General features: G+C 40.5%; 1 protein-coding gene across 2 annotated transcripts in view; it reads left to right on the top strand.

Moving 5' to 3' along the window:
* The window catches only part of CNTNAP5 (contactin associated protein family member 5), an 801668-nt gene that overhangs the window by 742525 nt on the left and 44282 nt on the right, over window positions 1-14861 (top strand). For both annotated transcript variants that reach the window (XM_077766729.1, XM_077766728.1), the window contains exon 20: window positions 12065-12195. In XM_077766729.1, coding sequence (XP_077622855.1) covers window positions 12065-12195 — 131 coding nt within the window. The remainder of the gene's footprint in view (window positions 1-12064; window positions 12196-14861) is intronic.

Raw genomic sequence — 14861 nt, 5'->3', positions numbered from 1 at the left:
TTTAATGTTCCTTCTTCATCTTTTCTAAGTGGTACACACAGTATTAGATGCAGAGGATACTTTTGGACCAGATTATTAAAAAGCAGGTTGGCTCAGCTCCTTGTCATATGGATATATTTGTGCTGCTGGGTCAAATCTCCACTGGTCCCCCAGAGCCTCGAATGACATCATTAGAAGATGTATCGGAGCTGTTTTCCAGAGCAGTGCTTTTGACTTTATCTTTATAAATAACAATTAGAAAAGGCAGAATTGTGAGTTGAAGAAATAGTGAATGGTTTCCTTTAGGAACTCAGGGTTTACATCCCCAAGTTTTTTTTGTTTGTTTGTTTTTATCTTCTGTTCATCTTCTATGTCCATTCCTGCCTTCTATCCAATCACAGACACATGCACCCTCCTCTTTTTCTTTGCCCAAGATTTGTGTGTTCTTTATGATTCCAGTTCAGGTGTTATCACCACTGACAAGGCATCCATGATTTTTCAGTTGTTTTTACCTGGACATTTGCATTTCCAGAATTTGTCTTTATTGTATCCTACTGGTCTTCTTATGGTCCTGAGTCACTTGCTAGGCTGTCTTGGGAGAAAGGCTTTATCTTTCTTGTCTAAGCCAAGGTCCATAACACCGTTCCTCAAACAACACAGTATGGCTTTCTGTCAGCTCTACGCTGATGGAGGGCCAGCTCTGGCAGAGCTCTGCTCTGGGCACCATGGGACCTGCAAACCAATGAGCACAAACTCCTCGTTAGAGTGAAATACCAGCTCTCGGTGGCATTTTAGCCAACCACAGAAGTCACAAATGGTGACCCAATATTTCTATGCATCTGCATTGTTTTATACTGTCAGTACCTGCCATCATCATTTTTTAAAAAAATGTTCAAAAATATATGCACAACTAAATTAGTTCCAAATATTGTAAAGTTTTAAGTGCCATGATCAAAAGCATCTATATTCAAAAGCAATCGGATCATAAAAAGTGAACATAAAATTTACAAAGCTGCCTCATCCTGAATTCTTTAAAGACTAATTACTATGTTGAGTTCTAATGACTACTGCCTTCAAACACCATAAATCATATACAAATAAGAGAAGAGCATTTTTAAATGTAAGGGAACTCTAATTGGGTCTCAGCAGATAGGAAAATAGATCTTTAGTAGCTCGATGAGGTCTCTAAGCACATAAAGAGCAGCTAGTGTTTCCCGTGGAGTTTTGTTGACTATGCCTTTTACACATGCCAGAAAGACTGAATTCAGAGAACAAGTCTGAGCCAGAGGAACCTGTTTGGTTCCAGTCATCCGTATCAACTGAAAAATAAAAAAAAAGTAAAAATAAAAGAAAGTAAGTTCCATATTCCTCGTTTGGTGTATTTTTCTTTTGTCGACAAAAGGGCTGACCTTCCATGATGCAGACCAAAGGGACACAAGGGGTCTGGACTGAGAGCCACGGAAGAGGCGTAACTAGTCCGCTTTATTCCCAGTCATGCGACCCTGTTGTTATGCAAATGACTTATGAGTTAAAAAGTAAGACAGGTTGTGGGGTATTTTGTGCAAATGTAAACAGAAGCAATGAAATAGAAGAAGATAATTGTTACTTAATAAGGTGCTGGCAGCAGGACTGAATGGGGCAAACTCAAACCCATCACCAAACAAGCTGGAGGATTTGGTACCTGTTTATGACTTCCTCTGAGGGTTTTCAAGGTTGTTTTTGAATAAGAAATGAATTGAGCCCTAGAAAACCATCATAGCTGAGTGGATCTGGGACTGCTCAGCGCTTTGCAGTTACTGACTCATGAGAAATTCTCAAATAGCTAAGAATATATGTATATATTTTTTAGGATGGCTGATTCTTTTTGGGTCTAATCTCTACTCACCTTGACCAAGATAGAACTAGGAAGAACAGCCTTAATATTTAACTTTGTCACGAAATTGACTTTATCTTCCATGGGGGTTGCAATTTTTTCAGAATAAATGTCTCCTTTTCCCAAGAAGCTTAAAAAGATAGGATTTTTTTTTTTTAATTTAAAGACATTGAATTTAGCATTTGGTTGCTCATGCAGTGATTTTAGGACAAGCTCTGGACAACTGAGTTTGGCTTCAGAGTGGCCTCAGATTGGTTTTTAGGTTTTCTCTATGAAGTCTGGCTAAGTAGGATTAACATGCAGATATACCTTCAGTTGAAGGGCTTTATTTTTATATGGTGGCACTAAGTAAGAAGTGCAAAGCATGGCTTGTACCCTGCGGAGAAGTTCAGATCACAGGGTAGAGGGCAAACCTAGGTGAAATGACTAATATCTAAAGGTACCAATTGGATTAGACAAGCTACATTTTCCTTATATGTAAAATTTGATATAGAATAATAGTGAGAATATCATAATTATTGAGGTATGAAGACAAAATATGAGAAAAATCAGTTTAGACAGTCCCTAGAACAAGAGAGGCAACTGATGATAATTTAATACTACTGATTATACCCATAATGATAACTAACATTTATAGCTATAAGAGTGATAATTATTGAAATGATTATGACCAATGCTAAAATAATTGTTTGCAATATATACATGTAAGATGGGTGTGATAAAAGGAATATTTTCATACACCACCAAAACTACCTATGCACTCATTCAGTCTATAAAATGAATTCAATAAGTATTTATTGAATACCCCCCCATATGCTAGACTTTTTTTTTTTTTCTCTCACCACTGGGAATACCCAGGAAAAGATACAAGTAAAGTTCTGCTATATAATTAAATGGACGATGAAAATCACTAGGCAAAGTAAAAAAATGTGTGAATTAACAAATGAGCAGGATGGTGATAATTACTTTGAAAACTTAGTTATGTGAAAAATCAGGCCTTTGCACAATGTCTGACCAAAATCTACATAAGGGATATTTTTACATAGTTACTCAGATAAGTTTGGATGACTGAAACAATATGTCCCCTAAGTATAGTGAATCATGTTCATATTTTCTGTTCTAGATTCTTTCATTTATTAAACCTATGCCTTTATGGAACTTGCACTCCTGTCCAGGGAGATAGGCAATAAGAAATAGAAGTAATGATAAGCAAAATGGTACGAGGTGATAAGCTCTGTGTGGGGTTGGAGAAGAGCAGGTTAATGTCAGGAAGTCAGGAATATGTGTAAGAGGTGAGAATCTCACAGTTTTTAACATGGCAATCAGAGAACTCTTCAAATGGTGGTATTCGAGCAAAGACCTAGAGGACTTGCAGGGCACAGGGCCCAGCGGAGCCATGTGTATATCCAGAGAAGAGCATTCCAGGCAGAGAATACAGGGAATGCAAAGTCCGAGACAGACATATGCTTGCTTGAGAACTTGGCAGGGAAGCATTGTGACTGGACCCCAGGGAGAAGGGACAATGGAGTAGGTGATGAGGAAAGAGAGATAATGAGAACCTTAGGACCCTATAATCACAACAAAGATATTGCCTTCTACTCTGGATAAGATGGGACCCTATAATCACAACAAAGATATTGCCTTCTACTCTGGATAAGATGGGACCCTATAATCACAACAAAGATATTGCCTTCTACTCTGGATAAGATGGGGGGCCCTGAAGGGCTTTGAGCAGGGGAGTGATTTATCTTATTTATACTGATTTATAGCAACTGATCTGATTTATAAATGCTTTATTGATAACAGGATTATTCTAAATGCTCTAGTAAGAATAGTCTATATTGGGCTAAGCCTAGAAGAGGATTAGTTAAGAGGCTATTGAAATAATCTGGATGAGAAATGTTGGCTGTTTGGATGAGGGTGGTAATAACAGAACTGGCAGAAGGTAAAGAAACAGACTCCAGATATATTTTGAAGGGGGTGTGTAAAACTATGTCATGCCCTATTGGAAACTGCATATGAGACAAGGAGAGCTATCAGGGGTGGTTTCAAGATTCTTCGGCTGAGCACCTGGGAGCATAGGCTTGCCAATAATTAAGGTGGAAACAGGTTTAATAAAGAGGATCATGAATTCAGGCTTGGGCACATTAAATTGAGGTTATTAGTCATCCAAGTACAGATGTTGAGAAGGTAATTGTAGAAGGGAGACTGCAGGGGAAGGTAGAAGACTAAAATCGAGATAGAAATTTAGAATTGGTCTACATTTAGACAGTATACTGGGCTCATAGTATCCCCCCAAATTCAACTCAGAATATGATCTTATATACAATGAGGGTTATAAAACATAGAATTAGTTAGGATAATGTCTTGTTGGATTAAAGTGGATCCTAAATCCAATGACTGGTGTCCTTATAAGAAGAAGGGATATGGATACAGAGACTCAGAGATACATGAAGACACATAGAGAAAAAGACATGTGACATGACAATAGAGGCAGATATTAAAATTATGCAGCTACAAGCCAAGAGACACCAAAGATTGTCAGGTCCCAGCAGAAACTAGGAAGAGACAGGAAAGAGTTACTCCCAGAGCCTTTAGAGGAAGTATGGAAATACTGACACTTTGATTTCAAACTTTTAGCCTCCAGAACCATGTGTAACAGCAATTCTAGGAAATCAAAAAAGATAATATTGGAACCATAACACTGGATGAGGTAGTCAAGGCAGTGAACATTGATGGAGAAAAGTTCATAGACTGAGCCCTGGGACTTCAACCTTAAGAGGTCAAGGAGAAATAGAGGAATCAGCAATGGAGAGGAAGGATGGCCAATGAAGAAGGAAGGAAACTAGGATAGAGAATGTTCTGGAAGCTAAGTGAAGAGTTTTACAGAGAAGAGAGTGACTGTAGACAATGTTAATGAGAGTTAAAATGGGGATTTTAAGTGGAAAATTGGATTTAACATGAAAGTCATTGATGATTTTAGCAATAGAAGTTGAGGTGAGATCTTCCTGGAGAGAGTTTAAGAGTAATGGGAGAGAGGAGCTGGAGACAGGAAATATAGATAAAGCCTCAGGAGATTTATTGTAGGCCAGAAGAGAACAGAGAAATATGGCAATGATTAAAGTTAAGAAAGTTGAAGCTATTTCTTTTCTCCCTTCCTTCCTCTGTCTCTCCCTCCCTTCCTCCCTCTCTCTTCCTTCCTTCCTTCCTTCCTTCCTTCCTTCCTTCCTTCCTTCCCTCCCTTCCTCAGCCTCCTTTCCTCCCTCCACTTTCTCTCTCTCTCTCTCTCTCTCTTTCTTTCTTTCAGAAAAAATCCTAATAGGAATGAAGTAGTACAGAGGATTAAACAAAAACTGTAAAGGAAGAGGGGCTGCCTGATGGATGTGTCCAAGTACATGAGAAGGATAAGAAGGAATGCATAAAATGTTACTAAGTGAGATCATAGATAGTTCATCTAAGTTAAAGAGAAGAAGGTAAAACATATGGGTTCAGAAATTGATGGGTTAGTAAATATGGTGACAGGAGGTTGTGGTACCTATTTTTTGGTTGCTTCAGTTTTCTTGGAAGAGCAAGGGCATCCACTTAGAGTAGGGAAGAAGAGGGCAGAGGTGGAGGCCAGAGGACAGAAGAGAAGACATTAAAGAACTGTTGAGCCTGAAGATACATCAACTTAGTAACTGCACTGAGACAGAGAGGACACAAGAGAGACCCACTTGAAGTTGGTGGGGTTGAATCTGAAGGGGCCTACCAGCAGTCTGCATAGTTTGTATTTTCTTTTGCCAGATAAACCAGGCAGGAGTAGAGAAAAGGTGGGTTTCTCATTCCAGTAGTTCTGCCAAGCAAATACGTCCATTCAGTAATGAATGACCAAGGGAAGGAAGACCCTACAGGAGAGGATGATTTACAGTGATGGAGCATGTAGTTTCAGCTGGGTAAGGAGAGAAGGGAGGACATGAAGGGGTTGAGGAACAATAAGTAGTTGGTGAAATTGGTTTTTCTATGGATTATGGGAATCCAGACATTAGAAAAAGGGCGACAGAAAAGAAGGTTGTATTCAGAAAGTGGGATGCTTATAATTGTAGAGGGGCTATAGTTATTAGCAAAACCAAATACTGAAATCAATATCAGACCAAATTCTGATATTAATTCCACGATGCACTGATCAATCATGACTAACAGCTTGGAAGACATTGTTACAACACAGGTGCTGAGGTAGGTGTGCACGGATATAAAAGGCAGGCTGCCGATGGATCCGATGGATCACATCGGATGCATGAGTGAGGAAAGACCTTCTGGCAACGATCTGTAAGAGGAGCATTCCAGGTGAAGAGAAAAGCAGGTGTAAGACTCTAAGGCAAATGTGAACTTGGCACATTAGGGGAACATAAATAGGTCAATAGTAGCTGCAGCTTAGTGAATGAAAGCAAATGTGGAATGCAAAAGATCCAAGAGGTGTAGGAGAAGATCATATAAGATCTTGTAAGCCACAATTTTGGATTAACGTTTCCATCAGTGGCATCAAAATTCCAAAAACTTATTTCAGCTGCTGTGTAGAGAATGGATGAGTGTGGGGAAAGAGTAGGTAAGATTAGAATCTGAGAGATAAATGAAGATGCGCTGCAATAGTCCAAGCGACAGTTGGTGATGGATTGAAGGAAGATATGTTAGCTGGGCTGGAAACAGGTGTGGGGTTCTAGGATTTGCTTTGTAGAGAACAGATGGCTGCTGATGCCTGTGGTGTCATGTATAGACATCACGTAGGCAGGGGTGCCAGTGAAGGAACCCAACAAAACAAAGACGACTTCTAAAGTTTTGAAGTGAGCACCCAGTGGGTGGGTGGTGCCACTGAGTGGGGCAGTGAAAATGGAAAAGAAGCTAATTGGTGACAGTAGCCTCGTTAGTAGAGACCAAAGCTACATAGGAAGCCACATGATTTGGGATTGATAGCCATTGATGGGGAATGGAAAAGATTCAACCTGTAAAAGAACTCCTGTTTCCAAAGTGAAATGATAGCACAAGAAACTGATAATGCTCTATGGACAGAAATATAAGAATGGACTCCATTGCTGGGCTCCAGTGCCTTCATGGGTTTCTCTTTTGATGTTGAAGATATCACTTTTTGTATATCAGCCCAGTCACACACGTGTCTAAAGCCCTTTTATGGGACCCCTTTTTATAAAAACAAGTCCAGATTCTTTGTCATTCTAGTGCAAGCCTTCTTTGCCTGGTCTCTCTCTTTACTGCTCTGTTCCAAGTTCCCACTCAAGGTACAGGATATTAGTTTTTCCATCTTTCAGAATGAGAAGCTTGGTTGGGTGCATATCTGCTAAGATTCTCATCAGCACTGGTGGTCTACAACTTTACTGTTCCAAGCCTTGTAAAATTCAGCCACAATGCTCTGCTTGAATGTCTACAACTGCATGAACATATCACCTTATATATATTTTTTTTCCCTAGCTAATTTCTACCTTCCATCGACAAACCTCTTTCTCTGAAAAACGCTTTTTTATTATCTCAACTCTTTTAACCATTCATCGTTTTGAATTCATAAAATATGCATTCTGTTTTGTCTGCCAAATCAATCACCTTTCCCTCTGCCCCACCATCCCCTTCTCTGTCCATCTACTGATCCATCTACCCAGCCGCATGTCTTTGGAGTGAGGGTGGTATAGCGGAAGGAACATACACTTTATAGTTCTATACTCCTGAGTTTGAATCTCCTTCTCCTCCTCCTCCTCCTCCTCCTTATTATTATTATTTATTTGTGAAGATGTTTACCTCCCTGAAAATTGTTTACCTAATCTGAGGATTTGATTTAAAAATATCAGTATCTTTACTACTGGCTTAAATGTCTAAAACACAGGCATTTAACAGCAAGCAAGCATGACCTTGTTTTTGCTTTAAACTAAATTGTAAACTCCTTAAAGATAGAACTGTAGCATTGTAACTGTTGTTTGTTTAAATTCTGACACACAGTAGGCATTGAATAATTATTAGTTTATAATTTTGTAGAAACACTATAAAATTCTCCAGAGTAGATATTTTATTTGACAAATGCCTTCTGGAGACCTAAGATGGCAAATCCTGCATTATACTTTGTAGGCACAAAGATGAGCAAGCAACTATCCCTCCTAGGGGACCTTAAATTTAAGAAGAAAGACAAAATAATCATGATAAATTGAGGTTGTTTGTTTGCCTGTTTGGTTTTTTCTTGTTTTTTTTTTGGAGTTTTATTTGTTTTTGTTTTTGTTTTATTTTTTTACTAAAAGTGAGCACAGTGGCAATATAGTAAAATATTTTATCAGTCTTTGGAGTGAGTAGAGACCTGGGTCCCATGAGATGGGTTTTAATGAATGAGGAGGAGCCTACCAGGCATATAAGGAGTCGGGGTATGATTCCAACTAAAAGAAAAAGAAAAACACACAGAGGTAAAGAGGAGCATTATTTGGGGAGATGCTGAGTGTTCAGGTATGATTCAGATATGGGTAATATGTAGGTGATAAAGTTGGAAAGGTTAAAAAAAAGGCTTTGTATGTCAGGCTAGGAATATGAAATATATAATGTAGAATTAAGTAAGGTTGGATTTTTNGACCTGAGCTGAAGTTGGACGCTTAACTGACTGAGCTACCCAGGCTCCCCTGGCTTAGAAGTTTTTTTGTTTTTTTTTTAAGTGCTAGAGTCACATACAAAAAAAATGTGCTATTTCCACTTATGACTCTGTGGAAGACAGAAAAGGAAGACTGGGAAAGTGGGAACCCATAAAATAAAAGAAAACAAAATGATGTTTTTTGAATAACTGAGATGCAAGCATCATTACCCAAAGGCTTGACTCAAGGCATTNCCTGCTCACGCTGTCTCTCTCTCCTAGAAATAAATAAAAAAACATTATAGTTTTGAGTTTCTACTTCATATTTTTCCCTTTTATGAGTAGGAAATTGTCGAGCAGGATATGAATAATAAAACGTCTTGCTAAATGGTATATGGTATCCTTTGTTGAGTATTAGAACAGCTTTGAAAATAATCCCAACAGAGAGACATGGGGAGAAGGTCATGTGAAGATAAAGAACATCTAAGTGATGCATCTACAATCCAAGAATTGCCCATATTCACAGAAGCTAAGAAGACACATGGAAGTACCCCAGCCTAGAGCCTTTGAAAAAACATTTTGCACTTCTAGCCTCCAGAACTATTGTCCAGAGACAATAGTTTAAGGAAAAAGAAAGAGGGGTGCCTGGGTAGCTCAGCTGGTTGAGCATCCAACTCTTTAAATTCTTAATTTTTTTAATGTTTTATTTATTTCTAAGAGAGAGAGAGAGAGAGTGTGTGTGTGTGTGTGAGCAGGGGAGGGTCAGAGAGAGAGGGAGGCACAGAATCTGAAGCAGGCTCCAGATACTGAGTTAGTATCAGTACAGAGTTAGCTACTGAGTTAGCTGTCAGTACAGAGCCCGATGCGAGGCTTGAACCCACAAACCGTGAGATCATGACCTGAGCCAAAGTCAGACATTCAACAAACTGAGCCACCTGGGTGCCCCCCAACTCTTGATTTCAGTTAAGGTCATGACCCCAGTATGATGAGATTGAACCCTGCTTTGGACTCCACACTGAGCATGGAGTCGGCTTAAGATTCTCTCTTTCCCTTCGCCCCCCACCTCCCAATAAAAAATAAAAGGAAATTTAAAAAAAGAAAATAGGTCCAACATCTCCCATGGAGGAAGGCATGGCTTCTGCTTAACCTGAAGATTTCTCTCCTCAACCAGTTACATCCATGTAGATACATACAGAATGTGTGGCATTGATCAACTTAATGTCTAGACAAATCCAACAGTAAGTTTATCAAAGTTATGGGTCTATGGGTATTTGGAGTGTAGAATCCCAATGGTCAGGACCCCAGAGAAAGGCTGCTCTATGGGCTGTGTCTTATGGGGTACACAGGAGAGATGCAAAGCTGTCCAGGTGTGACCAAATCCTGATAGGCTGAGGTGTCACTCTGAAGAGGCAAGGCTTTCCACTACACTCCTGGGAGACCAAAGAGTTCTGCTGGCCAAAACAGGGTTGTGGGGTAAAGGCTACCATGACAGTGGCAGCAGTAACCTGGAGACAGCTTCCCCTTCCTACTTCAGCTGAAGAAGCTCCATGGTTTTCTTTTTTCCTGTTTTCTACAATAGCCTTCACTGTACATTTCATTTGAATGCAGTGTTCTAATTTGAAACCAATTTGAAAACCACTGGACTAGGCATAGAAAGCAAATCCAGATGCATGGGAAAGAAATAGCACCCTAAATACTAACAAGAGACAGAAGGTTCAAGACAGACAGTGGGAATTCAAACCTGAATGAATTCCCTGAAATATCAGAGACTCAGATGCAGGAGGATAAACCAGTGCAGACGTTAGTACATTCTAGAGGAGGCCTTCAGGAATTATCCAATGTCTTAGGCATGCCACTCCTCTGTTCTCCAGATGCTCTCCCAACTCCAAGTCAATAAATACCAGGGTGAAAGCGTACCTAAGAAAAATTCATTGGTGTCTGGACTTAGTGAGAATAAGTAGCACCTAAATTTGTATTATTTCAGAGATGTTATTCCAATAGATGTAAAAAGTTTCTAAACCCCACTGAATTTTTTGACCTTCCTTCTCCCCTCCCTCCCTCTCTCTCTTTCCTCCTTCCTCCCTTCTTTCCTTCTTTCAAAACTTACTGAGTATTTACCATATGCCAAGCACTGGGAATCTAAGATATGTGCACATCATCAAGGAGTTTATAGATTTGTATGAGACACAGGTGAGAGATAGATAACACAACTCAGCACCTGCAGAGATAGAGATGAAGACAGGGCCTGTAGGAACAGAAGGCATTGATTGCATCAAAACTCCTAAGAGGATGAGATCAATAGTTGCATGGCTCTGGAAGAACTTGTTGAGGTATTTTAGACAAACTGGAATGTTGGGGAAGCTTCAGAATATGTTGACAGACAGGGTCACTATGAGATTATTGACATCTAAGATGAATGGTTGTGAGGCAGGTGTTAGAAAAAAATGTATAAAATAGAAGCAAGTTTTAAAATGGACAAATACATCCAGAATATGTACGCAGGATCTGTATGTGTGTGAATTACCCAGACAGTGGGATGGGAAGAGTCCAAATGCCCTCCAGGAATGTGGTATTCATCACTGTACCTGACACAGAGTTATCTATCACATGCTGATTTAGTTTATTGGGTTGAATTAAATATGGAAACACCAAGAGTCTGGAAAAGCATGTCACCCAACAGCCCGTTAGTATACAAGGTAGGCACTTCCTACCAGGGGCCAGCCTTGACCCTGTGTCTGCACTGCACCACCCGTGCTCAACTCCTCTCGGCACCAAATATGCTACTGTTAGAGAACTATTATTCATGTGTCAGTGATAAAAAAGCAAACAATAATAGTTGGGCAATACTATTTGGCTCAGACCATCCAATGGTCAGAGCCAAAAGGAGAGAGCGATCCAGGAAAAACCAGCATTATCTTGTAGAGGTTCATCTCCCGGTGGGCTCTGTCGGATATTCATTTCATAAGTCAAACTGTTTCTTCTCTTCTGGCTTAGGTTATCTTACAGTCTTATTTCACAATATGTATTGTGAAATTCCATGAAAGCAATTATGAAGAAAAGGAATTATAGGAAGTGGTAGGAGTTGAAGAGAGAATGGAAAAGGATTCCATGCCATTCAAGTTTTCACAATCCAGTTACAAAATAGACTTGTGATTGTTTCGTTTTCCAACCTGGCATTGTGGCATTTTTGCGTGCGCGCGCACACACACACACACATTTTACACCTATACTCAGGATTTTCCATATGGACCAAGATGCTATAGTAATAACATATGTAATGCCTTTTAAAAATTTGAATAATGAGGGGCGCCTGTGTGGCTCAGTCGGTTCAGCATCTGACTTCGGCTCAGGTCGTGATCTCACGGTTTGTGAGTTTAAGCCTTTCATCAGGTTCTGTGCAGACAGCTCAGAGCCTGGAGCCTGTTTCAGATTCTGTATCTCCCCCTCTGTCTACCCCTCCCTTGTTTGCACTCTGTCTCTCTCGATCTCAAAAAAAAGTAAAATAAATAAAAAATTGAATAATGAAAGATTGAAGCATAGGTCCCTAGAAAACAGTAATGATCAGCTAAAAAATGATTGCATTTTATGAGCTCTATTTTTAATTCTAATTTCTAATTTTTTTCAAGGAAGCTTACAGGTTCGTTATCAGCTAAGCAAGGAAGAGACGCAGGTTTTCAACGTGGATGCAGAGAATTTTGCTAACCGAAGGATGCACCACTTAAAGATTAACCGGGAGGGAAGAGAGCTTACCATTCAGGTACCTTACTTCTCTTCTTTTCATTCAGCCAAATGCGCTTGGCTTTTCAATACAATTTTCTGTGCTCTACTATGAACCACATGTGCAGCCAAGTCCTGGGGATAGATATCAACCACACTTGGATCAGCCTTGGATGAACTAGACCAAAGTGAACTACGGGGAGCTCCCATCTACTTACCAGTATCCACATCACCTGAGTTCTTGCTGGAAATGCAAAATCTTGGGCCTCACGTCAGATCTACTTACTCAGAAACTATTTTGCAGGAAAGGTAGCAGATGATCCTGAAGCCTAATCAGGTCTGACACCCCTGAACTTGAGTATAAGAAGAAGATGCACAGATGGAGAGGAAATCACAAGAGACTGACAAGGGTTGGGATAGAAATGTGCACAGGTGATTTGGGAGCATGGAGGAGGGCACTGATCTCTTCTGGGCATCAGTACCTGTTTCTTAGAGAAAGTTAGAAGTAGCTTCCTCTGGTTAGTCCCGAAGGCGAGTAGGAGTTGGCTAAGTGGAAAAGAGAGGAAGAAGTGGTCAGGTGTCAGGGCCACAGGAGCATCGGCAGAGATGTCCAGAAGAGCCTCGTGTGTGGCAGGCACCTGGAATTCCAGGGGTCTTGGTACAAATGGCAGCAAGAGGGTAGGGCACGTCATGACAGAGAACTGGCAGAGTCCAGATCATCCCGTTCAGAGTCACGACCTCAATCTACACAGCGATCACCCTTTATATTTTTAATCCCTCACTCCCTTGATCTCCTAGATGACAATTTTAAAACCTCCTTATTTCTCCTTATACCCCAACAGTTACAACCCCGTCTTCCCTTGTACATGATGACTTTGTTTTCTTCTTTCTTGTGAGCAATGTAGCATTGAGAAGAGAATGCCCTTACACTCTTCAGCACCTCATTGACCCACCCCTGCACTGGTGTCCGGTCACGCTATCTCCCTCATGCAGGTGAATAGGAGCAGGCAGTGATTCCAGCTCATGCCAGACCCACCACCTGTGGGCCAGCTCTCATACCCCACCCCCACGAATTTCACTGCAGCCTTTACATCTTCCCTGCCCTTGTCAACATTTCCCAGTTCTGCCAGATGGCTTCCCAAAGCATAAACATGCAAAGATCACTTGCATTAAAAGCATAATTACAATAATAAAAAAACAATAATTTACATACAACATGAGAAGAGAAATGCTCTCTAGGTTGAGGAAGGAAACCTCTCTCTTATCTGACTTCATATACTGCTCCATCTCCTCTTTCAGTTTATTGCCCATGTCCTTGGAAATGTTTACCTCCTTGGTCTTCAGAGTTTCCTTCCTTGTTCGTAAACCTACTTCAAAGAAAGATTTTTCCCTGTGCTGGAGTCAAATTATACTTCTTCTTTTTTTAATTTTTTTAATGTTCATTTATTTTTGAGAGATAGATGCAGACAGAGTGCGAGTGGGGGAGGGCAGAGAGAGAGACACACACACACAAAACCTGAAGCAGGCTCCAGGCTCTGAGCTATCAGCCCAGAGCCCGATGGAGGCTTGAACTCATAAACTGTGGGATCATGACCTGAGCGGAAGTGGTAGGCTCAATCAACTGAGCCCCCAGGTGTTCCAAATTATACTTCTCAAGACACCAGTGGTCATACAGAATCCAGCTATCTTTTCCTTACCACTCTTCTCATTGGCATTTGACACAGCAATTACCCCATCTCTTGATATGCATTCTTATTTGGCTTGTAGGACACCACTTTCACCAGCTATTTCTCCTGCATCTGCTGGTTGCTCATTCTTTTCTCTTTTCTTGCCTTCCCCTCATCATTCAACCTGGAACATCCCAGGACTCATGTTCATATTTCTCTTCTTTTGTGTCTACACTCATTCCATGTCTAAACGCATTCAGACTCACAACTTCAAATGCTGTGGGATGCTGCCAAACCAATCCCAAAGGTATATCTAGCTCCAATCCTTTCCCTGAATTCCAGATCTTTCACTGCATATTTGGTGTATCTATTTGAATGTCTATTGGGCATCTTGAAAATTGCATATTTCACACTAAGTTTCTGAGAATCTTACCCCAGAGCCTCATCACCTCCATAATCTTCCACATCTCAGCCCATGGCGGCTCCACACTTGTGGTGTCTCAGTCTAAACATTATGGTTTCATCTGAGATATCTCTTCTCTCACATGCAACATCATGCTGATCAACAGCTTCTACTCTGCCCCAGCCACTCTCATCTTCTCCTTGGATTATTACAGTTTACGGTTGCATCTTAATAGAGAGATAGAACCTTGCTTCACTTTTTGGTGCCCTGTAAGCCGTTCTCAACTCAGCAGCCAGAGAGATCGTATTAAAACATTAGTTTTGGGGCACCTTGGTGGCTCAGTTGGTTGGACATCTGACTTTGGCTCAGGTCATGATCTGGCAGTTCACAAGTTCAAGCCCTGCATCTGGCTCTGTGCCGACAGCTCAGAACCTGAATGGAGCTTGCTTCAGATTCTGTGTTTCCCTCTCTCTCTCTGTCCCTCCCCGACTCATGCTCTGTCTGTCTCTCTCTCAGAAATAAATAAACATTTAAAAAATTTTAAGAAAATCATTAGTCATATGGTGGTGCTTTTCCATCTAAACACTTTAATGGTTTTTCTTTCTCATCAAAGCCAAAGACCTTGCAGTGGCTTAC

This window comes from Crocuta crocuta, unplaced genomic scaffold (genome assembly GCF_008692635.1).
Source record: "Crocuta crocuta isolate KB4526 unplaced genomic scaffold, BGI_CrCroc_1.0 scaffold5, whole genome shotgun sequence".
NCBI classification, from domain to species: Eukaryota; Metazoa; Chordata; class Mammalia; order Carnivora; family Hyaenidae; genus Crocuta; species Crocuta crocuta.
The sequence above is the reverse complement of the archived record's forward strand: the minus strand, read 5'-3'. Positions and strand labels throughout refer to the sequence as shown.